This window comes from Cygnus olor, chromosome 2 (genome assembly GCF_009769625.2).
Source record: "Cygnus olor isolate bCygOlo1 chromosome 2, bCygOlo1.pri.v2, whole genome shotgun sequence".
NCBI lineage: Eukaryota > Metazoa > Chordata > Aves > Anseriformes > Anatidae > Cygnus > Cygnus olor.
This window is the reverse complement of record NC_049170.1, coordinates 18111575-18136854: the sequence shown is the minus strand read 5'-3', so window position 1 is coordinate 18136854 and position 25280 is coordinate 18111575. Positions and strand designations below refer to the sequence as shown.

General features: G+C 37.5%; 1 protein-coding gene across 1 annotated transcript in view; it reads left to right on the top strand.

The window, feature by feature from the left end:
- MYO3A (myosin IIIA) overlaps window positions 1–25280 on the top strand; it is a 114960-nt gene that overhangs the window by 48813 nt on the left and 40867 nt on the right. The window contains 12 exon segments of the mRNA XM_040548931.1: window positions 5492–5591; window positions 7942–8058; window positions 9248–9352; window positions 9437–9520; window positions 11166–11368; window positions 13655–13753; window positions 13856–13970; window positions 17608–17758; window positions 18685–18812; window positions 18814–18876; window positions 18878–18897; window positions 21044–21191. Coding sequence (XP_040404865.1) covers window positions 5492–5591; window positions 7942–8058; window positions 9248–9352; window positions 9437–9520; window positions 11166–11368; window positions 13655–13753; window positions 13856–13970; window positions 17608–17758; window positions 18685–18812; window positions 18814–18876; window positions 18878–18897; window positions 21044–21191 — 1333 coding nt within the window.

Genomic DNA, 25280 nt, shown 5'->3' with positions numbered 1-25280 from the left:
TGTTGACCATGTAGGGATGAAAATTCAAAAATACAGCTAAACAATTTAACTCTCTATTTAACTCTTTAACTCATTCTATTTAACTCTTTGGAAACTTCAGGGAGGTAACTTCATAGAAGTTCACGTACAAATGCTCAAAGAGGGTTGTCATTTTATTCACCAGTATTAAAAGCAGTGCCATATCATTTTCTTCCATGACTTTCCCTGAGTGACTGCCCAGACTCATGTCACTTATTTCTTACGGGTTCTCTCGCTCTGTCTCTCTTTGACTCATCCTGCCAGTTGAAGCAACTGATAACAGCCCTTCAAGCTAAACTGTGCAGGGCAGAATGTAATGGAGAGTAGGAGATTGCCACACTAGCTTGAGGAAGGTAATATGAGGAACAGAGTAAGATAGCTCACACAGAGTACAGTACTGATTTGGTCAAACCCGTAGCAGAGCAGGGGATTAAACATGAGGCTTTGGAGTTCCAGACTAATCCTGGACCACTTCAAGCCACTTCTTCCTCTCCTGTGGTTCAGAATGGGTTTTGTTGTACCAGCAGGGTGTGTGTATTACTGCAGTGAGGATGCTCTTGTGTAGATATCTGTGCTGCAAACTGCTCTCAGTCAATAAAGAGTTTCTGGCAACACAGGCCTTTGAATAAGCAGATCTCCAGTCCTGTGTGCTTCTAGGTAATACCCATCTCCATAGCTGAATAGGAATGTGGTTCCAGTCTCCTTCCATACAATTCAATGGACAGCAGTAATGCCTAAATGGAGAAAAATTTAACTCCTGATGCAAAACAGGAGAAATGAGTTCCTCCTGCATTTAGGAGACTCCCTTAGAGTAATTCACAGTCGCATCAGTACACTTGCTCAGCAACTCATTTCTCCTGCAGGTGAGATACCTCACCAGGCATTGCTCACTTTTGGAGCTTCCCCATTGCCTTCTCAGCATAGTTCTGAGTGTAGAGCATGGGCCCGACTCATGAGGGCAATAAAGAACCAATCCAAAACAGATATGACAGATATCTTATTTACTCTGTTAAGAACACACATTTTTTCCTGAAATTTGCCAGGGATACAGCCATTTGTTGAGCCTACTACAAAGAGCCAGTAATCTACATGTTTGCAGGGAATGATAAACCAGCACAGAGTGGCAAACATTGTACTGAGCCACACATGACCCAACTGGTTGGGCATGGGCCACCTCTGAATGAAAAGTCCTGTAGCTCTGCTTAGCAGCAGTGTGCTCTCAGCAAGACTGCGTAAGTCTGAGCACAGTTCTGAGTGGAGCTGGTGCTGTGCAGTCACTTACATAGAGGGAGCACAGGTCTGTCGGCAAAGCATTGTGCACATGCAGTTGGAATCTATCAGTACATTCTTCTAAATTCAGATTTTGCATAGATGTAAGACTAGTTTTATTTAAGTGTATTTCACCAGATACATCCATTGCAGACATAATTTTGATTTTAAATGTGAATTAACATTGCTCTTCACAGCCTCTAGAGAAACAGAATCACCAGCAATGACAGATCCTATACAGATTTCTCTGTGTTGCTTCTTTTCTGTTTGACACTTTTAATGATATTTGTAACAGCTGGGAGGTGTACAGCTGTTACTATCTTCATGTTACAGGAAACCTGATTATTTTTAGTTTCTTCTTTACACCCAGACTAAGGCCAGCCCTTTTCTTGTCACTTCTTAGACTGTAGATGATTCTCCAACCAGTTTCGGCAGAGAGTTCAACAGGGCATCGTGAGTCACACTTCCCTTTTCATGGTATTTTTGGAACTATCAGAAATCTTTTAAATGCATTCTGACAACGTGAAGAAGAAGAAGCTGCAGTTCCCTCACTTTGATTTAACTGAATCTTGAAAGACAAGAATGGGGGGAATGTGAAGGAGGACACACAGGAACAATGCTGCCTAGACTCATTTTCGTGTTCATTCTGGGTTGATGTTTCTGGTCTTTAGCTGCTTCAATTGCTTGCTGAGCATGGCTGTGAGATCTAATGCCTCCAACAAATAATTTCTGAACAGAACAGAGAAAAGTGCTTATTTTGGTTCATCATGTCGATGTGCATGATGGTAATGAAATTTCAGTGTAGATGTCAACAGCACTGATGTGGGTTTTTTTGAGTGGTTGCAGTTTTAGCAAGTGAAGCAGTATAACTGCCCTTGAGGGGTCTGTGCCCTTTGACAACAAAACAGAAAAATATTGTGTTCTGCAAATCTGCTGCTCTGCTGTACTCCGAGAATGGGAAATATAATCTGGTTTAACAAGCACTACTGTTCTCATAATGTCAGCTGAAGAGGATTACATGAGAATCAATTTTATGTAATTAAACTCCTCTGGCATAAATAAAAATTGTTTTCTTAAAAGAAAAAAAAAAGTTAGGAAAAGAAAAGGCTCCATGACTAGAGCATTCCCCTCTCCCTTCTTGCAGGGCAGCTGTTAACTTCCTATGTTAAATGAAAAAGGTAATTGAAACGAAACTTGGGAAATATCACACTCTCACTGATGCACAGCAACATCTTCCTGTATCCAGTGTTTAAGAATTCCACCGGAAATGGAAAACATAACTTAATAGATGTCTTGTTTTGGGTTGTTCTTTGGCGATGGATAAAACAGAACAGCAGAGCTTGACACAGTACTGCAGTACTGCGGTTCCCACACCTTTCCCTCATGTGTATGTTGATAAGTCCTTCTCAAAGCCATGGTGATATTAGATGCATCCTCTGGACATAAAATGACCTTCTTGCAGGAACAAAGGAGAAATTGCTTCAGCTGCCCAAACTTAAATTTTCAAATGAAGAGGATAAATAAGAGGAAGTATAAATAGAAGAAGCCCGGGTTACAAAGAAAAGAGGTTTCTGTTGAGGGGGTAGGATTTTGTCTGTACCTCTGGCTTTGAATGCAGTAATATCCTTTAATGGTAAATGGAAATCAAGCATTGGCAGGCCGTGCAGGGCTGAAGAGTCAATTTAAAGCTTAATATTACCACGGTCTTTTTAATATAACCTGGGGGTACATAAAACCAAAAGTTGTCTCAGACTGTTATTGCAAGGATACAGTACTAACAGGACAGCTCTTGCAGTACAGATGGGTTCCAAAGGAAAGGGAAGAAAAGCTGAGATCCAGAAGACGTTTAATTGCTTTACATCAGGTCCATCCCTTTCAATGCTGCTTGCTTGTGTGTTTTCTGCTTCAAGATATTTAAATACATGCAAGATTACAGCCCAGTTATGGATTTATTGCAGCAAAAGTTCCTTTTTTCTCTCCCAAAGAGATACACTGTCCTCTTGCATCTCTCTGTCTATTTGCACAGCTTATGTGGAAATAGGCACATGCATTGCATGTCATGTGTTGCACGGTAGTAATAAGGCTCTGTTACTGGATTGTGTAAAAGTCCCATTGCTTTTTCCCCTCCATGTAATTCAGCTTCACCATCATCATTACAGCTGGGTCTACAGTCTTTTTGGCCTCTAGTAAATACTGAAGGAAAGAACGCATTTGGAAGTGGATTGCTTTCCTGCGCAGGTCTGGGGTCCTAATGACAGTTTGAGAGTAGTCTGCAAAATATCCAGGGGTAAAACTGGCAAAATTTGCCTCCTGTCCTTCATCAGTGCAGCGCAGATTCTGTTGATCCATGTTGTTCATTGTGCTTTCCGGACAGCAAGCCTCCTACTCACGGCCTTGGGTACTGGGCTGTGATATTGGGACAAAAACCATGAAACTGTGATGGCTCTTGCAATGAAGTCTGACATGTTCATGTCTGAATCTTAAGGTTGCAGAATTAGTCATCTGTAGTGGCTGGGAAACTCCTGCCTTTGTGCTACGGACAAAGGAAAGGCTCCAGTAATAGCAGACACCTGCCTGAGAGAGGAGGAAGCTGTTCTATTACTGACACCTGGGTGAGGACAGGCTGCTCTCTCACCCTCGGAGAGTGATCATTACACACAAGAGAAGCTGAAAGAAGTGCTAGATGAAGTGCACTCATGCCTGCACTTCCATCATTCAGATCTTGATTACACTCACAGTTTGGGAGGGCATCATTTGCCCATTTCTTCCAGCCCCTCTTCAGGCCTGGCAATCAACAAATAATGCCAAGTGGTGCCTGCTTCACTTTCTGCACCTGCATCCCTGCCAGCAGACAGCCTGTGTGAACCAAACTAGTACCCATGAAGTAGGTGATGTTTGGGGAGTGGGTGCAGTCTGTTACCTGCAGTAAATGTGAGAGTTCAGAAGATTCTTAGCTTGCCCCGTCAGTGTGATGTTTATTCATTCTAGTTTTCCATATTGGTGTAGCTGCCTCTTTCTCCTGTCAGTGGACTGCTCACTGTATATTAAAGGTCTTGTCTGGGTAGAAAACATCTGTCTGCTTTTACTCGTGCCAAATGTCAAAATTAAGCGATTACCCTGATCTTGTTTGGAGTTGAGGTAAAAAGTGATTGTGTTTCAAACAACACACTTTCTCTGCTGTCTCAGTTTACCAAAGTATATGTTCAAGGGGAGTGAGATCGTATCAGGAGATTCAATTTGCTTAGTAGTCTTTTGTCATATTGCACATTTTTGATTTAGTTTGTGAACTCTGCTGTTACTTATCCAGCGTCCCTTTCCCCGATTTTCCCCCATGTCATGGAGCAAGTATAATTAATGTAAATTGTAAATCTCATATTTATTGCTGTATTCACTGAGTTTAGCAATGTCTATTCTCTTGGATAGAAAACAGTCCAACTTGGGGGGAATGTTCTTGCAAATTTCTGTAGAAGTACATAACTTCTTTATTTTTGATTAAAAGAGAGAAGAAATTTTAAAATAAACTTTATTGAAGTTTAATCCTGATAAAAAGAAGATTTGAAGTTTTGAAATGCTTCTTTATTTTTTACATTTTTTTTCCTGTAGAGTCCAAGAAAATTATTCTGGGTCAGGATGTATTTCACATATTCCAGTGGTTCTGTAGCACTTTGCTCAACAGTGCGACCATCTCAGCCAGGCTTTAGAACACTGTCATTACTAAGCTAGATATGTTATCATCCTGAATGCCTTTTCTGCATCATTTTTGCCATATTATTTCATCATACACCCCTGGTTTTGTCCTATCCATAATGTTTATGTGGGTCATTTTTCTTTTTAAAGGCAAGTGCTAGAGTTTGACTGTTATATCCTTTATAAATATATACATATATATATTTTTTTTCTGTACTGCATAGCTCCAGTCCTGCATCTGATGTAGTCATGTGATCAAGTGGGGGATGTTACAATGAAAAAGTGCTTAATGGTATCAATTGTGGGATCAGACTATAAATTTTTAATTCTATAATACGGATGTGTTTTACTAAAAAAAAAAAAATTTAATCCTGTCCTGCTTTTCAAACGTCCATGTGTTTGAGTTTGGAGGAATGGAAAGCTGGAATATTTTGGCTGAATTGCTGTCAAGATGGTTACAGATGCAAGATCTATTCTGTTTCCTTTCATCAAGAAATTGTATGTCTGTCTTTTCTAGGTTTGAACGTATTCATACAAAGAAAGGGAACTACAGTAAGTCACTAGTTTCAAACCAAGAGGAGGTAGATGATTTAGCTACCTTGGAGGTACTGGATGAGGTAAGATTGTCCTTTTTCATGTTTTCCTGAAGAAGTGTAATCAGGTACTAAAATACAGTGATGAGCTTAATGTTCAAGTTCATATATATTAACACATTTCAATTGTGTAAGTGTACAATGGCATTTTACCAGTATATGACAAACATTTTAAATGAGATTTTTTGTGTCCAGAGTGGTTCCAACTCCATGCTAACACCTCCCCTGCAGTCAAAGCCTCGGACTGAGCAGTGTAGTAGCACCATTTGATTGACTGGATCTGTATCACTGGATTTTATTCCAGCTAAATACGTAGTCTGCCATGATATGTTAACCTGAAATTGATCCAGGTCCAAGAACAAGCATGTTCTCATCTGTTGCTTGGACATCTAGAGTTGTCCTAGACTACCTTACTGTGGCTGGGTTCTCTCTGACTTATTTTGGTGTGGAGATGCATTGACATCAATTTACGTCAGCTGAGGCTCTGACCTGTCAATACTTTCTGTTGAACTTTTGACTCAGTGGTTGATAGGAATCTCACTGGTTTGTCAAAGGTCAAAAGCGACTCCACGATATGCAGGGAAGCATGCGTAAGGAAGGAGGGAAATCTGTTGTGTTTATAGCATAAGTTTCAAAACCCCAAACAAGAATCAGGCACAGCACATTATCTGCAGGTCATAGAGGCCATTGGTAGTTGTAAACAAACCGTCATTTTTCCTTTACCAGGCTGTTCATAGGCTGGTGCATACTATAATTCACATCCTCTTATCTATAAGATTTCTCTGGTACATTGTATCTTTGTCAGTCCAGAATACTAAATGTTGCTCTTGAGCTGGTAAGTTACCTAAAGTGAACAGCCCATGGAACTTCTTCCATCATCCAAGAGCTTAGTAATAGTAGCTTAATGTTTAGTTAATGTAATTGAGCTAATCCAGACTTCATCTGCTTCACAAAGCTCAGTTTTAAGCATTTTTGTATTAGGTATAGTCATATGCTATCAATACTGCTTTTTGTCTTTGGCAATGAAGTGTATAAAAAGTCTAAGCAAAAGAGAAAACAAAACAAAACAAAAACAAAAAACAACAGACAAGCTGGAATTGTATCCCATCTCCTCAGAGGTGAAACATTCTCAAGAAAGTCCTCAGTAAGCCTCCGCCTAAAGGCATCATTTGACTATGTGATATTTTACACAATCTGATCCAGTTTATAACCTCTTTCATATATTAATGGCAGCTTCATAGAACTCCTCAAACTTCCGTTCCAGTTAAACAACCCCATCAAAAGGGCGTAACAGGAGGCCTTCTAGAATTTTGGCTATAGTTGCAAGAAATAACTTTAAAAAGGACAGAAATTGCACTGAAAAAAAAAAATAATAATCTGTTAATCTGTTAAATCTGGCCATGGCCAAAAGCAAGGTACCAAAGACAAAAAGGAAAGAGTTTTTCAAGTCAGTGGAAAACCAGGGTTTTGTTCTTATATTTTCCTGTGAAGGGAATGTAACCTCTTCAGCTGTTAAGACTTCAGGTCTGAAGTGCATTAAGCATAACACAATACACAACACTGTGAATAGATGGAGGGAAAGCAATTCTTTTTGTAGTCCTCTGCTGCTTTTCGCCCTCTTCCAGAGGGAATAGGGTCTTAATATTTTCATATATAACTCAGTATAGTCTCAAGGCTGGTTTGAATTTCTTCAGCCAGACGTGTGTTCTGTTTTGATTGGAAATCTAACCAGGCACTTTACATGCCCAGCTATGTATGTAGAAGCTGTTTAGGGTAAGTTTGTCAAGGAAATAGTTATGCCAGTAGGGGGGCTTTGATTTTCTTCTTGGATCAGAGAGAATTGTCTTTGCAGGAGCAAAGAACAATCACAGTAGAGACTGGTTGCTAATATAGGAAGATACCTGTTTGCTTTTGTTAACAGCATCCAAACAGTTGAATAACTGTGTCCTATCCTAACTGAGAGTAACGTTAGAGCAGCTGTAATGGCAGTTATGAATTCAAGCATATGGCTTTTGCTTGATGAGTTACATGAAGCTGTAGTGTTAGAAATTAACATGGGATTCTCACATGAAAACCTTTGATTAATTAAATTAAAGCACTACTTATTAACTAATTTTTCTACAGCCATTTGGGGATCTGTAAATGTGTATTGTTCAAAGGGAGATTGGACACAAATTATGAATGCCAGGGTGTTTGAAAGTATTACTCACTTCTGATCAAGATCATTTGTATTCCTTACCATTAATGCCTTCCCTCTCTTTTCTACTCACTCATTGTAACTATATAAATATTTTGTACGTTTTCCTAATATTCCTAATATTCTTTTTTTTTTTTTTTTTCCTATGAGTCAATGTTCCTATTCTTTCTCCATCAGAATACAGTAACAGAGCAGTTGCAGAAGGGTTATGCCAAGGATCAAATCTACGCATATGTTGGGGACATTCTCATCGCTGTCAATCCATTTCGGAACGTAGACATTTATTCTTCACAGGTGTGAAAATCTGGGTTTGGTTCTTTTTCACTAGCACTGATTTCCATTAAAATATAAATGTTCATGTTAAATATAAAGTAAGACCATTCTTGAGATTTGCTTCAGTTTGCTCTGAAAAACAGAATTAGCAATACAATAGTTCCTTCGACTGCATGTTGACACACGTCCCTATCACGTTGAATTTCAGCACTGAAATGAGAAACTCAAAAAAAAATTTATCTCAGGTATCTTTATGTCTATAGTGTAGATCATGTCTACATCATATCTTAAGTGCAGATAGCTACATCCGAGCAAGTCACACATTTTAATCACTGAATGTAATGAGATTTTTAGGTCATTGTTCTTTTAATGACTTTCAACATTAATTCTAGGATGAAATAAATTAAACTCAAATTCATGAGATTTGTTGGCTAGACCACCACTGAGTGTAAAAACTGCCATGGACAGTTAGTTTAGAAGTAGTATTTGTACAGATATGTGCATTAATATGGCTGAATCTTACCCCTTTTGTAGAAGAGAGCATTCCTCCTCCTCCAGTTCCTGTGGAGAACTTCTGTACCTAGGTAAATGGTTGGAGGTAGAAGCTGTGAACATTTCCTCCCAAGACAGCTAGGGAAGCCATAGCTATTTAATTGATCATACAGTTCATAAAGCAACACAGTAAAATTTTAACTTTTGTGAATTTGCCCCCCTGCTCAACACAGTAAAATTTTAACTTTTGTGAATTTGCCCCCCTGCTATACAAAGCGAACAGACATGAAATCTGGGTAACACAATAATTTGTAGTTATTAATTGTCAGTTACTGCAGGTACGGGAACAATCTTCTCTTACATTTAGCCATCAATATCATGCAGAAGAACAAAGAGGGTGTAAAGTATAATTTCATTCTAAGTGAAATAAATAAGTAGGTGCTTTATATTTGGCAACACTAAATTTGTTCTAATAATTTGAGTTTCACAGCATAGGGCTGACATCATGCAAAATTGTACTTCATCTTTTTTAGTAGTTCTTATAGTTCTAAATACAGATTCGTGGTATAGTGAGTGCAGTAACAACTCACTCAGAAAGCTTCACTGCTGGTAACCTCAGCATGGTGTCTACTAATTTGAGAATAGAACTAAACTCCGGTAAGTGCAAAAAGAGATGTTAATGGGACACAGTTAATGTTTTCATTTTTCTTACACTTAGCATTCCAAACTGTATATTGGAGCTAAACGGACTGCCAACCCTCCCCATATTTTTGCTGTTGCTGATATAGGTTATCAGTCCATGGTGACATACAACTCCGATCAGGTAAAGATGAGATGACTTACTTACATCTTTTGCTAGGCTGAGAGATACGTAATGCACTAAGACTCATGCTCTTGTTCTCTGCAGTGTATTGTAATTTCTGGAGAAAGTGGAGCCGGCAAGACACAAAGTGCCCATCTTCTAGTTCAGCAGCTCACTGTCCTGGGAAAGGTATGTTTCAAAGGGGATGCCTTGAAGGCTTTGATATTTTAGGCCTAATTGAATGACTGAACCTGGGGGCAATGCACTGGTAGGGGGCCAAGACTGTAATACGTTTTCCAAAAAACTTCTGTAAGGCCGGATTGGAACCTGGTGCTGATCCGTCTAGCCCTTTCTCTCTCCTGAAGTAGGTCACACAGAAATATTTCAGGGATTCTGCAAGGAAGCATTCCCTGCAGTGAGGGCCTGTCCTTGTTTAACTGTCTATCTTCAAATCACCCAAACTGTGTTACATAAAATGATCTAGCCTTTCACTTTCAACCACAACCAGTTTGCTGTCAGTGGGGCAGTCATTCGGGGAAGTGACCACACTAATTGGACAAATAGAATGTCATTTTTGCATTTCCCAAGTGCAAAAGCAAGCAAAACAAAATGACCTATTGGTGTGATGCAATGCAGCAGTAGGCAGATGGCAGCAGCAATAGACATTAATCCTAAAAGCAGACTAGCCATCTCAGAATGATGGACCACAGAAATGGATTAGCTCTGTTGTCATTATGATCATATGTATATATATGATATGTATGTGTATGACTCATATGATTGTGTGTTATCACTTCCAGCCAGACATTAGTTCAGCAGAATGCTGTATTGTGACAGGTTTCACGCTATACACCTGCCTTTTTTTTTCATACGATTTACATAGGAGTGGCTCTGCTGACGATATGTCTACGTCTACTTCACTATTCACAAGTATAGTGGACAGTCAAGTATGTGTCAGCTTGTGAAAGTCTGGTGTGTCAAATGCTAGCTGTATATGTGGGATGGCACACTCAATTTGAGAAGAAAGACTTCATCTACTGATTCCATTGCATTTTGATGCTTTCTTGAGTTAGCAGGACTATGTTTCTTTGAGATCCAGGCAAGGAAGGGACCTATGCACCTGATGAGGAAAATTAATTGGTCAGTGTGATTGATGAAAACTCAAAGACTGTTTTTGTCCATACTAGGTGAAATCATTTACATTCCTACTCCTGTGAACCCCCTCAGTGGAGGTATGGCTACATGTTTAAATGGAGGTTTGTGCTCAGGTGGTCACGTGCGAGCTAGCTTTAATGTCATTCATACAGCTGCAGTTGGAGTGAAAATGAGGAGGACATGGTTCAACACTTACATAGATATAATCTGTAGTTGCTAGTCTGTGCCACAACACCTTCACTACTTTTTTCGTGTACACTAATGAGTCAAGGTAACACGGGTGTGAGATGTGCCTAACCTTGTTACAGATACAGTTTGAGCTGTTCATTCACTGTAACAAAGCTGCAAGAAGATCAGATAGGTGGCTAAATAAATGACATATAGCACCCCTATTTGTTCAAGTTTATGCCCAGGCTTGAAGTATTGAAGTAGCCTCCTTGAGATCATGTGCATGAATCTAGGCCTATGAGTAAGCATTGTTTCATATTCCGTTCACTCAATGACACAGGAAAAAAGGAAGAACAGCCTTCAGTCTTTCCTTTCTCAGGCCCATATGCAACAGTCTGAATTACACAAAAGTCACATTTCATGGTGCCAACTAGATGAGGAAAGAAGCATTTAAGAAGGAATGTATTTGAATGATTATTTTTCATTTTAAGCAGTATCTTTTCATATCTAGGCTAATAACAGGACACTACAGGAGAAGATCCTCCAGGTGAATAACCTTGTAGAAGCATTTGGAAATGCAGGCACTATCATCAATGATAACTCCAGTAGATTTGGAAAATACTTGGAAATGAAATTCACTTGTGGTGGCACTGTAGTAGGAGCTCAGATTTCAGAGTACCTCCTTGAAAAATCCAGGGTTGTCCACCAGGCAGTGTAAGTATAAAAAGTGTATTTGACCTAATTGGGGTTTACAGAGAAGGCCTACAATACAGGAAATTGTTTCAGGACAAAACACAAAGAAGAATAAGGTACTGTGAGGTTTTCATTGTTGTTGTTTTGTGTATTTGTTTATATATATATATATATGTCTCTTTTATATATTTATATATATATAAATGATATATGAATAACTTACAGATCTCTAAGTTAATTGAAAACTACTCCCAGTATTTTTTTCATTATTTCTTGGGTTATTTAAACAAATCCCATAAAGATTCGTATGTCATATATAAACAGAATGTTAGAATATCTAAAGAATTAAAAGCTTTCTAGTGGTTCTGTTATACATTTCTTTGTGGAAGTTTGAAGTAAATGTTTAGTATTGTACTAAGTACATGACTTCGATTTAATTCCTCTCAGTTTCTTCTTGTCTTGTAGATTTTTTTTGCAAACTGTTCGTTTTCTGTTTTGGAGCATCTAGTAGGATCTGGTTTATACAGGGTCATAGACCAAATACAGTAGAGATCCAACTCTGTTGTGTGTGTGTATCTCGTAATATAAAATAACAGAAAAATTAAATGGTCTCTGCATTGAATTAAAATCATTGAAATGTATTTTCTGTCCCAATATGTAGCACATTCAGGTAAAAAATATTTTGCTAACTCTATTTCTGTCATCGTAACAATAGAAAAGACAGAGATTGAGACAAGGAATCTTGTCACTGTTGTAAATTTTTCTCCTTACTGATCTTTTCTCATTTTACATTTTTTGTAGTTCTGCATGACCTTGTTGTCTGTTGTATATTGTGATATGAAGGACTTCTAAGTCCCACTGGCAATGTTTTAATAAATAGTTTAAAGTTAGAGGCAATTTTATGAAATGCTGTTTTCTTTCCCCAGTTGAACATACACACACAGAAACTACTTTTTCAGAATAAAATTTGCTTTTCCCTAAAATACCTTTTTTTTTTTTTCAAACTGTTATTTATTTATATATTTTCTGTCACTGCCCGTTGGTATTTATATTTAGCCACATGCTGAGACAGAAAGTCAGCAAACCATTTAGGTGCCTCAAATGCACTTTAGGTATGTGTGTAGTTATCTGAATTCACAGGAAAATGCCACTGAACATAGCATGAGAACCACTGTAGGAGGTTAATGCTTGAAGCACGAACTTCCAAGGGTGCCTGAAGATGTTTCTGTTGAGCAGTGCTCTCCTCTTTGCTGAGCTGTCTGGGTGGCTAGTCCATACAGCCATGCCAGTGCAGAGAACTGGAATTCTGGTACCTGCATTGCACGGGCAGCCTGTTCTGCTCTTCTGGGAGAGCATAACTAAGAAACGTGGAGGGAGATCTCGGAATGATTTTTTTGCAGAAAACCAGTGATTAATTACCAAGGAAATGGAAGACCCAAACTCCAGACCCATTTCAAATCCAGAGATTTTGAACCTGTGTCTCCCACAAGAGAATACACAAACCATCAGGACATGCTGAGCTTTCACAGGATGTTCCAAGTGCAGCTCTGCAACCCGACGGTCAAGGCACTGATGGGGAAGATATAAGGATCTGCTCATGCTCCTTGAATTGATTTTTTATTTTTCTACTGGTGACAGTCCACAGTAATATACACAAACTAAGTTGGCACCAAACTCTGATTTAGGCACCTCTATGCAGAGAGCAGCGCACTGGGCTCTGAATCCATGTCACAGAAGCATGTAGTAATGCTTCTGAGACACAAGCCTCAGCTCTTGCAGAAGCCAGCAGTTTGAATACAATTCCTTTCCGCTATTTCATAGTGAGTGATTTGGCCATCTCAGAGTTCAGTGGTGGCTGTGAATTTCCACGTAAGCATCCATTTCCTGCTCAGAAGATGTACAGGAATCTTGTCTGTGCAAATAAGCCTTCTGTCCCAGGTTTGGGAACCTAACTTATAGGCAAAGTGTTCCAAGTCATAAGGCTCTTTGCTGAATGTCTGCCTATGGGTTTCTTGGTTCATGGCTAAAGGACTCAGCAAATATACTGGATTAAGTTAATCAGGAGTGTACAGCTCTCCCATGGTCAGAAAAAAAATATTTGAATATTTGTTAATGAAAGTTAAGCAGCCCATGTGATGTGGGTGGCTGAGCAACATGAATTTGGGTAATAAAAACTCTTTTAAAGTCTTCTGTCAATTTGTGTGAACCTTGCCTGTTACTAAAATAACATTTAACAATAGTGTAGTATATCATCAATAAATGTAACAGTTAAATTACTAAACAAGTTTGTTCCTTCTATTGTTTCAGAGGAGAGAAAAATTTCCATATTTTTTATTATATTTATGCTGGTCTGGCAGAAAAGAAAAAACTGGCACATTACAAATTGCCAGAATATAGACCTCCCAGGTAATACAGTTTATTTTTACATAAATTGATTACTAAGAAGTGTGGTGGTGTTGAATTATTGTCCTCATTTAATTCTAACTCTGTATGTGTCAACTCTTCCAGATATCTGCAAAATGATCATTTCAGAATAGTGCAAGATTTTATGAACAATAGCTTTTATAAGTCTCAGTTCGAATTAATTGAACAGTGCTTCAAAGTCATAGGTTTTACACTGGAGGTGAGTGCTGATAACCCTTTTAAAATGAATTTTAATGACTTCTTAAGAAGGAAAAGCTTACAAAATAATTCAAATAATCATCCTTGTTATTTTCTTACTTTAGCAGTAGTGTGTTTACATTTAATGATAATACATGGTCAAATTACTGTTATATTGCTACATTTAAATTTTTAAGGTTTCAAGGCACTGATAAACTAATAAAATGGTGTTAGTCAACAAGACTTTGAAATCAGCTGAGTAATTGGGAAAAAAGGCTTTTGCAAACTAAATGCATAGAAAATGTTGTAACTGTTTATTAGCCTATCATTTTAGGGCTGTGAATATGAGCCTCATCTCTGCTTTAAGATGATGTCCGTGGTGAGAGTTCTAAAAATTCACTGAGTTTATCTGATTTTGATGAATTCAATAAATTTTCACTACTCCAGGGGCAAAGTTGAGTGAAGTTTTTACATCCCTTTAGAGTGAATCTGATCACTGAACATTAACTGAAACCATTCTTTATCATCTCATATCATTGCTCTGCTGGCTACTAAACCCATCTCATCAGGTTGTTTCTTATGTAATTGTAGTAAAAAACAGGCCTTTTTGTTTATAAAATAGGATGCAAGGGAAGGAAACCCATTCTGCACCTAGTTGTCTCCTCTTAGAAGAAACAGTGCATCATGGCTGTAGTTATCACTGACTTTATTAATCACAAATAACAGTAGGAGTATGATCTATGAAATAGATCAGAGTATGATCTGTGAAATATAGAACTAGTGCTGCAGAATGGATATGTTTTAGTTTCTTTAAAAAAACATATGTTTTAAGGAGCTTTTCACAGAGGACTACTCTATCATTTGAAAATTTCTATTTTCCCTCAATGTAAGTATTTGAATAGCTAGCAGAACGTATTTATTCATCTATTCTGTTCATCTATACTCCTTTGCATTAACAAATGCCGGTAACAGCAGAGTTCACAGTCTTTCTCCTCTATGTGTTTATTCACAACTGCACTTAGTAATATCACGCATCCTTTCACACCTGTACTTCCAGTGTTCCAGAAGCAGCCTGGGAGGATATGCACCGGTCAGCACTGATAGCAGTTTTATCGCAACGCCAAAGACCTTGATAAGCCCTAATTAATGCCATGTAAAGCAGGAAGTTTGTTCTTGTTACAACTTCTTTTGTTCACTTTGATAGATGGAAACAATAGTGCTGATCATCCAGAAGAGGAGATCTTCTTTACATATTGAAGTTTCAGTTGCAGTTATGTCACTGGCTGCATTGTTCAGGTCTAGCATGCATCTTCACTTCATTAACTCAGTGAGCCACCATGAGCTTAGTCTGTAAAGAACCATCTACATGTAGATTCCCTACAATTTCCAATGTAGGTTGAGTAGAATAAGCAATCTGTGGTTACATTTGAGCCCTATCTACGACAGCCTGTCTCACATTCTCCACAGGGTGAATTAGCCTGTCTGAGGCTATGTCTGCAAGAGTGAAGGAATACAGAAGTCTTTCTCTGTTGAGGTTTTGATATGGGACACAAGGAAACTGCAGGGAACCAGCTCTGGTGCCCGTTGTAGATCACTCAAGAACTGCCAGGGGAGCATTACGTTGCCTGTTTCTGCATCAGCAGAGAAGGATGCCAGCAGGGGAGGGATGATTGGACTTGTTTCCAAATGGTGGCGAAGGTCTGATGAGTACTTGGACTGGGTTTGCATAAAGCTTCCCAACACTTCCAAGTAAACTCAGGGTGTCCACACCACCCTCTTTGTGGAGCGATGGCTATTGCCAGAAATCAGAGTGTGTGTGTGCAGGGATAATTTCATTTCATTGAGGAAAAGATACTGTTAAGACAGTGAGTTCCTTTCTAAGTTCACTTCTTAGTAATGCAGCCTTAAGCTTTGATATTCATCCCAGTGCAGAGAAAGATCAATATAATGCATGTTCTGTGTTTTATTAGCAGAAAAACATTGTATAGAAATGTGTTTTATTAGCAGAAAACATTGTATATCTTCTTCGTTCCAACTAAAACCGAGACCTAAACAACACTTTATTTCCTTTTAAATTTGTTTTTAACTGACTGACAGACTTTCATGGTAATACTGTCATTACTTCCAGTCTTAAATCAGACTGGTTTGTTCAGGCTGCATGACAAAATTAATAGAAAAGACTGGCTGAGGTGAACAGTAATTTTGCTATATAAGACAGATCAAGCCAGACTTAAAACACACTGAAAAAGGGCACAGAAAAGTCAGCAGCAATACGTATTGTACAGTATAATGGCAGAAGTTAAGCTATCCATTTCTTTGCATTTTATGTGTCCCTAAGCTTAAAATGAAAACAATTGCTTAAAACCTACATTAAACTGTGAGGCAATTATCCTGAGCATAATTTTTTAGAGTGAGATGGTCTAGTTTGTCTTGCTGTCACTGGACTAATTAATTTATTAACTTCTAAAAGTGCTGAAAACAAGATCAAGTCTTTAAGAGCAATTAGCAATTTTATCTGAGTAAATGATCCTGATGTGGTACCAGCAAACTTTGAATATTAAGAAAAATGATGTGGAATTATGAAGAGTCCATCATTATAACACTAATCAAATTTACAAAAGTGCTTCTTGTAAAACTACTATAAAACTTATAAAACTGCTATTTATAAAATACACTATTACTGTGTGCCTCAGAATATATAGTATCACAGATTTCTAGCTTAAAACCTAGTGTACTTTACAGGAACACCTCAGCATTTCTAAGCAGAAAGTACTCAGATCATCAAGTATACTGATAATGTTCACAGTTAGGTGAAAATTCACAGCTGAAAATCACAGTTCAAATCTAAGTCAAACCTGCAGTGAAATTATTTCATTCATTGCAAATATGATTTTGTCCTATGTTAATTTCTTAAAATTATTCACTGTAGTTTCACTTCATTGTCCAGACAAATATTAACCCTATTCTAGGTAGAATCCCTATTCAGAAACTACTAAACCATTTGAAATCTATAGATGTTTAAATATGTTTAAATACAGTCCATAACAAAGTGCTATGGTGAGTACCAAGTTCCTAAGTGACATTCTGAAGTGTAAAGTGCTTGCTAAATGGAGATGTGAGGTCTCATTCTTCTCCCATTGAAGCTCTTTTTCCAATGACATCGACAGGAGCTGTTGCAGACCTTTTCTTTGGAGTACATTGCTTCTGTGATCCAAAAAACTTCGATACAGATTTTTTGATATTTTTGTTGGTCTAGGTATTACTTTTTAGACAAGGCTGTGCCTGCAGACACAGTGAAGGCTATATATAAATACCCTCTGAATTCTTCTGTGCAAGAGGATTATGCTTACCACTGTTTTGAGCTTCCCCTACTCCACGGTCAATCCTGTTTTATAGACAAGTGTAGACGAGAGATTAGGCAACGGTTTATCTTGCCCTCTCTGCGTGTCTTATGCGTGAAAGACTATGCTGAGTACAGGCCAGATAATAATTGCTAAGAAAGTATTCCTGAAAGAAGGGGTCATGTTGTAGACAGCAATAGAAAGTGATTGTTCTACGTGCAGGAAACACATTGCAGAACAGCATGCCCATCACACAAACCAAAGTGACAAACTTGTCAGGATATTAAGCATTACATCTTTTTTTAATATACTTTTCAGGAACTTGGAAGTGTGTACAGTGTTCTGGCTGCCATTTTAAATGTGGGTAACATTGAATTTTCTGCAGTGGTATCTGAACATATGATTGACAAGAGCAACATTTCCAATCCAGTAGCCTTGAGAACTGTGAGTTTTTTCTTGATTTAACATTGTATGCCTTTAGCATTTTAGTAGCAAACGTTACTGTAAGAAAGTTATCAGTGAAGACTGTATTCACATGGAAATTTGCAAGAATAATTAAAAGTTGAAGTTAGATTAATTCCAAGCCCACCTGAATTCAAGCGTTTGAAAGAAAAATACCCAATTTATGCACCTTATTTGACTACCCGTTTACTGACATTCAGGAAACATGACTAATACTGCAGATGCTTGAAAGAAAATCTTTGGAATTTTTCCAAGGTATTTGAACATTTGATGGAGAACATCATTAACATTTTGAATATCTTTTTTTGTTTTCAGTTTCTTTTTTAGATCCTCATTAATTGTTCCCTGCATGTACATGTTGAACTATAGCTTACTAATTATTTGGAAGGGATATCTTACATTATAGGTTGCAAGGAAGCAGAGGAGGGGAAGAGGCAAAGATTCTCCAAGGAAGTTCTACTCATTACAGCTGGGGAGTAAATGTAGTCTTAATGCTGTATTTTGCACATTTTTCCATCATAGAAAAATATCGTGCAACTGGGAAAGAAGCAACCCTTTTTTTGGAGCAAAGACAGCTGCAGGTTATAGGGATGGATTATAACTGAGAGGGCTATCACACCTCACAGCTTTCATGCTCTGACATAGTCACCTAGATTCCCTAGCATTTCTCCCTAGGACAGTTTGGAGAAGCAATCTCCTTGATGGAGCAATTTAGACCACCTAAAGGCCTCTGCTTTGTCCCATTTACTGGCTACAGTGGAAGGTAGGAGAGGCTGGTGACTAAATTAGGTACTGACCATTGGTTGGTGTGACACCCTTGTTTGTCACCAGTTTAAGGCCTTATTTCGTAAAACATTGTACTTGCAGCCTTGATTGCAACATGCATATTTTTTCTTCAGAAGTCTGCCTCTGAGCTGTGACCTTACTTCCCAGGTGCATCCTTGCTGTGTATTCAGGCAGATGAACTGCAAGAGGCACTTACCTCTCACTGCGTAGTAACTCGAGGAGAAACAATTATTCGTCCCAACACTGTGGAAAAAGCCACTGATGTCAGAGATGCCAATGGCCAAAGCACTCTATGGGCGCCTCTTTAGCTGGATAGTCAATCGCATCAACACTCTTCTTCAAACCTGATGAACATTTAAGGTAAAAGAAGTCTTTCCAGAATAAAGAGAGATTTTTCTGTGGGAGACAGTGTGGTCTACACTGGAGCGTCTTAGTGTTCTCATCTACTTTCTCTGCTACCTGTTTTTATTTATGACAGCACTAAATAACCTTTTATCCATACTTTATGCTATGCAGTGCAACCAATACAGTAAGATATGGAACCTAGGCACAGGGCATCTGGGTTTTCCTGTTTAACTTTTACTCATTTAACCCTTTGTAAATTATGTGTAATTGTATTGAAATTACATGCCTAACTATTTTTTCTCTTATCCATTTACTCCTAACAGTCAGGTTAACTCTTTCATTCATCTGTTGATTAACAATAGGGTTAAGACTCTGCTCTATTTGCACCCATGTTGTGTTTATGGTTTGCAGTTTTGAGGAGGTGGCTTATATATACTATATGAGTAGTTTTCTGAACACATTTACTGAGTTTATGTCCCTCTATTCATTACAGAGTGACATTTAACACACAGACAAAAAAGACACTGGGAATGAGGATGTGATACCTTTTGCAAATTAACTGAAGAAGAAATTATACAGCTTACATTGTAGATTCTGTAGGTCAGGACCCTCTCTGGCTGCTAATAGCAGTGAAAAGGCATGAATTTATAACTACTTGAAATGGAATATCAACAACAAATAGCTTTGCAAATCTGGATTTCCTGGAGATATATATATATATATATTATTTTTTGGTAACATCAGATTAAAGCCAAGGCTGCAGTCCTAAAATCTGTCCAAGCTTTCAAATATTTGGTTACAGTAGAACAGCGCTAAACAGAATTTTAATCAGTAAGTAAAAGAATTAAATGCATGATAGATAGGCAGCACTACTAATCTGTGTGCCTCTCTCATGTGCCTGTTACAGAGTCCTTTTCAAATTGAATACATACCGTGCTGGTGAGGAAGGTGAAAGTTTGACCTGAAATATTCACTATACAAGAACAACAAAAAACAACAAACAAAACAAAACAAAAAAACAAGTCTGCTTTGTTGTTATGGTAGTAATATATATTTTTTGCTATCTTTTTGTAATTAACGCTGGAAAGGAACTGGAAAGACAAATTGCAGCAGTCTGATCAACAGAAATGTAATTTCCAGACAGATAAAATAGTCACAAATATAGGTCAAAATGAGTAAATGTCTTTGGTCCCTCCACCATGAAACAATGAAATTCGTGAGATGCTATTCAATGCAATTCTCAAAGATGCTATTCAAAGATAACATTCAAAGTGCTATTCATTAGTATCTTGAAGCTCCTTCTCCATATCCAATTTCCTACACTTTTTATGAAAAAAAAAGGAAAGTCATTACAGATAGCCCCTCCAAGGTAGCTATAGATAGAATGTGTTTTTATTTTAATTTAGCTTGGAAAAAATGCTAATGCCAACTATAGGTTGTTATTAAATTATATTGTTATTTTTTGTTTCAGCAAGTAATTAGAGATATTAGAGGGTTGTTACAATTGCAGAAATGACTACATATTCCTCAAAATGTCTTAGTTAAAATTTCAAACTGAAGTTTTAACTAGTAGTAGTTTTCTGGAACTTAATTGGTAATTTAAATTCATGTCACATTCCAGTACTCAATACTAGAAGTAGTTATTAGACGCATAGAAGGTCTAGCTATTCATTTGTCAGGCTTTCATGTTAAAATAAGCAGTTTTAATTGCTATGAATAAGAAATATGAAGAAATATTATCTAATGTCATCAATCTTTCATTTCAAGGTACGATTGAGTAATGCCTGCTATATTACAACAGAAACAAAAAGAACTGCATGTTGTTTCTGTACCAAGTCAGCTTTTTACAACAGATTATTAACTAGCAAATTTTAGTTTAAAAATAAATTGTAAATCTTCCATACACTTATCAGTTGACTTGGTCATTAAGTATTTCAGTGTATCTGGTCTGCAAATACAGATATCTTTGAATTTATGTGCATTTATTGTATTTCAAATAAAAATGAATTGTTATTTTAAGAAAAATATGGCTTAGCAAAAACTGTCCTGTTCAACTGCTGTATAGGTTTGTCCTATTATGTGCTTTCATGAAACAATAATGAAGATAGTCACTATAAAATAGTTAAGGTACAACAATAAAAAGTTTATTTAATCTTTACAGTGGAAATGATGATGGTTTGAACATTGGAATTCTTGATATCTTTGGCTTTGAGAATTTCAAAAAAAATTCTTTTGAACAACTCTGTATCAACATTGCCAATGAACAAATTCAGTTCTACTTCAACCAACATGTCTTTGCTTGGGAACAGGTATGTCTTGAATATTTTGATAAAGCTTCAGTATTGCTGAACATATAAAAGCTTGTCTCAGGAAATTACACTGTTCCTTCTCCATAGTAGGTCATAAATTGCAGATTATCACAAATGTTTTCCAAGTATGCATTATGTGAAGCACTGGTGGATTGCTATTTGCAAGTAAAATGCCTGCAAAAAATACATTAAACTTGAAATGTACAGTATCTAAGCAACATAACACAGTGATAATCAGACTGATGCAAATGCAGTGTTGTTTTTCTGAGGAATAACATGAGTGATGTAGTGTATGGTTCCACAGTAAAAACATAAATGAGTGGTAACATAATTTTTAAATGCAATGTTCATAATAGCTTACATAAGCTTAATGAACACTGAAATTCCATTAATTAAAAACTGAAAATATCACACTTAATTTGTTCTTGTTCAGGAACTAGATCATCTAAGCTAAATCATGATGGATTTAATCTAAATAATTTGATGTGAAGCAGAGAAAAGGAACAGAATTTTAACTATAATAGTTTATGAAATTGAAAAGGACAGTGAAAAAAAAAAGATTATCTCAACTTTCTAAATAATTCCATAAAAATCATTTTAAAATCATTATTCAATATTGTTATTTGAAGAAATTACATGTCTGGGGAAAAAATAACAATCTCGGTGAAAACAGATACATATCAGAATGCTGAACAGTCAAAAACAGAACAGTCAACATTCACATTTTAGGTGAAATAATACTTTATCTGTTTTATTGAAATTACTGATTTTGTAATCCATAGAGCAAACTGCTCCTGAATACTAATTTTAATTATTAGTAGAAAAAGAGTATTTTGTCAGTTTTAAGCACTGCTTGTTTTAAGGATGAGACAGGTAGAAGCTTGGAATGTGTCTAGGTATGCAGGTATGTGCATGTGTGTGTTGTCAGTGTAGAGGACTGAAGAGGATTTGATTTTAATTGGTCACTGTTTTTTTCCTGATTTGACTTGTTTCAGGAAATGCTGTCTTGCACTCTTAGGTCTTGTAGTTATTTTATAGATTTGGGGGAGATTTCTCGGTCACAAGTCTTTTCTCGTCTTTAATAAGATCTAAGAGAAAAATTAGCCTAATTACTTAGGTGTCTTCTTTCCAAAGTGCATTAGTTCACAAAAAAAAAGAGCTCTTGGCTACTGCTGTTTCTAACAGCTTGAAATTGAAATAGCGCAGACTGATGAACAGTTCATCCCAGCTAAATCCAGGCACAGACCAGGTCCCATGGATTTGCATGTTTCCACTTTGCTCATAAATTCCCCGACTTGATCGTCTTCCACCATGGGTACATGCTTCCTCCAGCCTTTCCCTCTGGTCTCAGGAAACTGGAATTGCTAAAGGCAATAAAAGCAAGGATTGTCAGGGAAAAAAAAAAAAAAAGAGGCAACAAAGGCATCAAGTATCTCTGCCTTTTTCATGTCATCTGACAATAGGTCCCTGCCCCATTCAGCAGCAGGCCCCCATTGTCCCTACTGTTGTTTTACCTCTAAAATACCTGCGGTAGGAAGCCTTTCTTGCTCTCCTTTGCTTCGTTCACCAGACTCAACTGTAGATACACCTTGGCTTTCCTAAGCCCATCCCTCTATGCTCTAATACTGTCTTAGTATCACTCCTCTTTTTTAATCAGACATGGGTCCAGTTCAGTGTAGTCTGCCTTTATTGTTTCCAGGTATACTTATACAGAAAATTTTGGCCAAATATATTAATTAAGAGGTTTGTGGTTTCACCATTTAGTAGGTACAGGTTGTTCTCCTGCAGACACCCTGCTACAGATAGGTCAGAGTGGTTATTTTGCTACTGAGGAGACTGGGGGAAAAATGAACTGATTTTGACAACATATGGTTTACCCATTTCTCCTTGTAGGAAATATGTATGACAACAGACATACCTCATGGAAGGGGAAGATGATCTTTATTTACAAAATCACTGTGTCATTTGGACCCACCTGCACTCATTCTCTCATAGATTTCATTGGCTCACATCCCCACACCCACATAGAAAACACCAAAATATGTGTGTTTTAAAGTGGTCTGGCCTGGATCATTTGTGAGCCACAGAGAGAATAAAGGACACAACTGGAAAGTCTTCATCACGTCTCTTGGGTTCTTCTTGCTGAAACAATTTTTGGACAGATCTTTTACACCCTTTATGAGTCAGTAGTTGTTATGGGGCTGTCCTTTGCCTCAGAACCTTTCTTCCACTTCTATAAGACAGGTCATTATCTGATTTTGCTTGTTTGGTATATATACAACTTTATGACTACAGTCTGTTTTCTTGGTGGGCTTGTAGGAAAAGAAAAGGCATATGTAACTTCATAATACTGTCTTGTAGCAGCCTCCCAAGACATTACTAGATTACATAGATTATGTTCGTGCAACTACAGGTGTAAATCCCCACTGCTTCAGACCCAGGAAATGACAAATGTGTTATTATTCTTCATTACAACCCAATGGCACAGGATGATTTGTAGTATGATAGTCATTATAAGACATCACTTTTCACTTGTCTATAGCATGGTTGTTCCAGTTTTACATCACAAAGAAAGTCTTTGAGAATGCAGATGCTTTCAGAATCTTTTCTGTTCATTGTAATGCTTCTTCTGTGTTAGCACTAGTAATGTACTTTAATTTCAAGTACAGACCATACCTGCAGACAAATCAGAGAAAGCTATTTGCAGGAAAATATAAAAAAAAAAATTCTAAATTTTCTATATGAAAAAAAAATTAAAATCATATAACTGAAATTAAAAGTTCAGCAGATAATTGCTTTTGCTAATGGTATGAAGTATCACTTATTTAAAAGCCAACCAATAGGATGACCCCCTCCTTTCATTAATGTGTCTGCCTGACTTAACACACATGTAAGGGTTTTTACACACATGTAAGGGTTTGTGTTTTTAATTTTAAAGACGGGTGTTGTATTTTGGAGGTGTGATGCCAGCAGTTACCAAGACCTTTGCACTGACTTTTCCTTAGCCCAAACTGAATGTCATGCAGATGAAGCTATCTTATCACTGGGGACCCAGGCTAGTATCTCCCCATAATCCTGTGCAACGCCAGATAGATATGTCAGATTGTTCCATGTTTTCTCAGAAATCTCTAACATGACATTGCATTGCACTCTGTAGATCTACCCAAGGAAGACTGGGGAATTTCATTTCTTTCCCACTTCCCTTAAGTAAAACGTATAGGTTTCTTTTTTCTTCATTTCTTGCTCTTTTTTGCCCAGTTCAGGTCCATACCACATGCAAATAGATGAAGTATATCTGGTGATAAGTCAAGGCCTAAATCAACTGATCATAGCCTAGTTCTCAATAAACCCATGTCAACCTAGTTTCATAACTAAGGAAGGTGAATCGTTTTTTTGGCAAGGTAAGCAATGAAAGCCAATACTAAATGAACTCATGAGACTAAATTGTACTTTCAGTGTTGCAGGTAACATGTTTTTAGCATTGTCAAGGGGTTCTTTCCTGTATCTGAATCTGAAAAGTGATCACAGCTTTGCTTTCCTCAGAGGTGTGGCCTACTAAAATATAGGCTCAGCAGTGACAGGAATAGTATTTTAGAATGTGGTCAAAAATCCTGAGCTTTGTTGTTCAGGAAATTCCCCAGGCAGCCTCTCTGAAGAGCTTCATTACCATACAAAGATGCGTTTATATGGGCAAATTACAGAGAGCAGTCACCCACGACCTTCAGGAAGGAGCACCCTCACTGCAGTTGTCTCAAAAGAATGAATGAATGTCATATGTCTTACATGACACATGTTTACTGGAGTGATATAAGTGGCCCAAAAAATGATGTGGACAAAAAAACAATTAGACATACCAAAATATACTGGATTGTACCATTCCCATTCACTGAACAGAGAAAATTGGTCTTACTGCTCGTTTATCATCTCTGTGTTAGTCTTTGATGCATTGATACAGTAAATGAGAGCAGTCTGGGTAATGCGTAAGGAAGAACAGCCTCTGGTTTCCCTAAGGAAGAGTTTATTTTTTCCATGGACTTCTGATTATAGGAGGTTTTCTCCTTTAGCTTTTGTTTGTTTCCCGTTTAACTT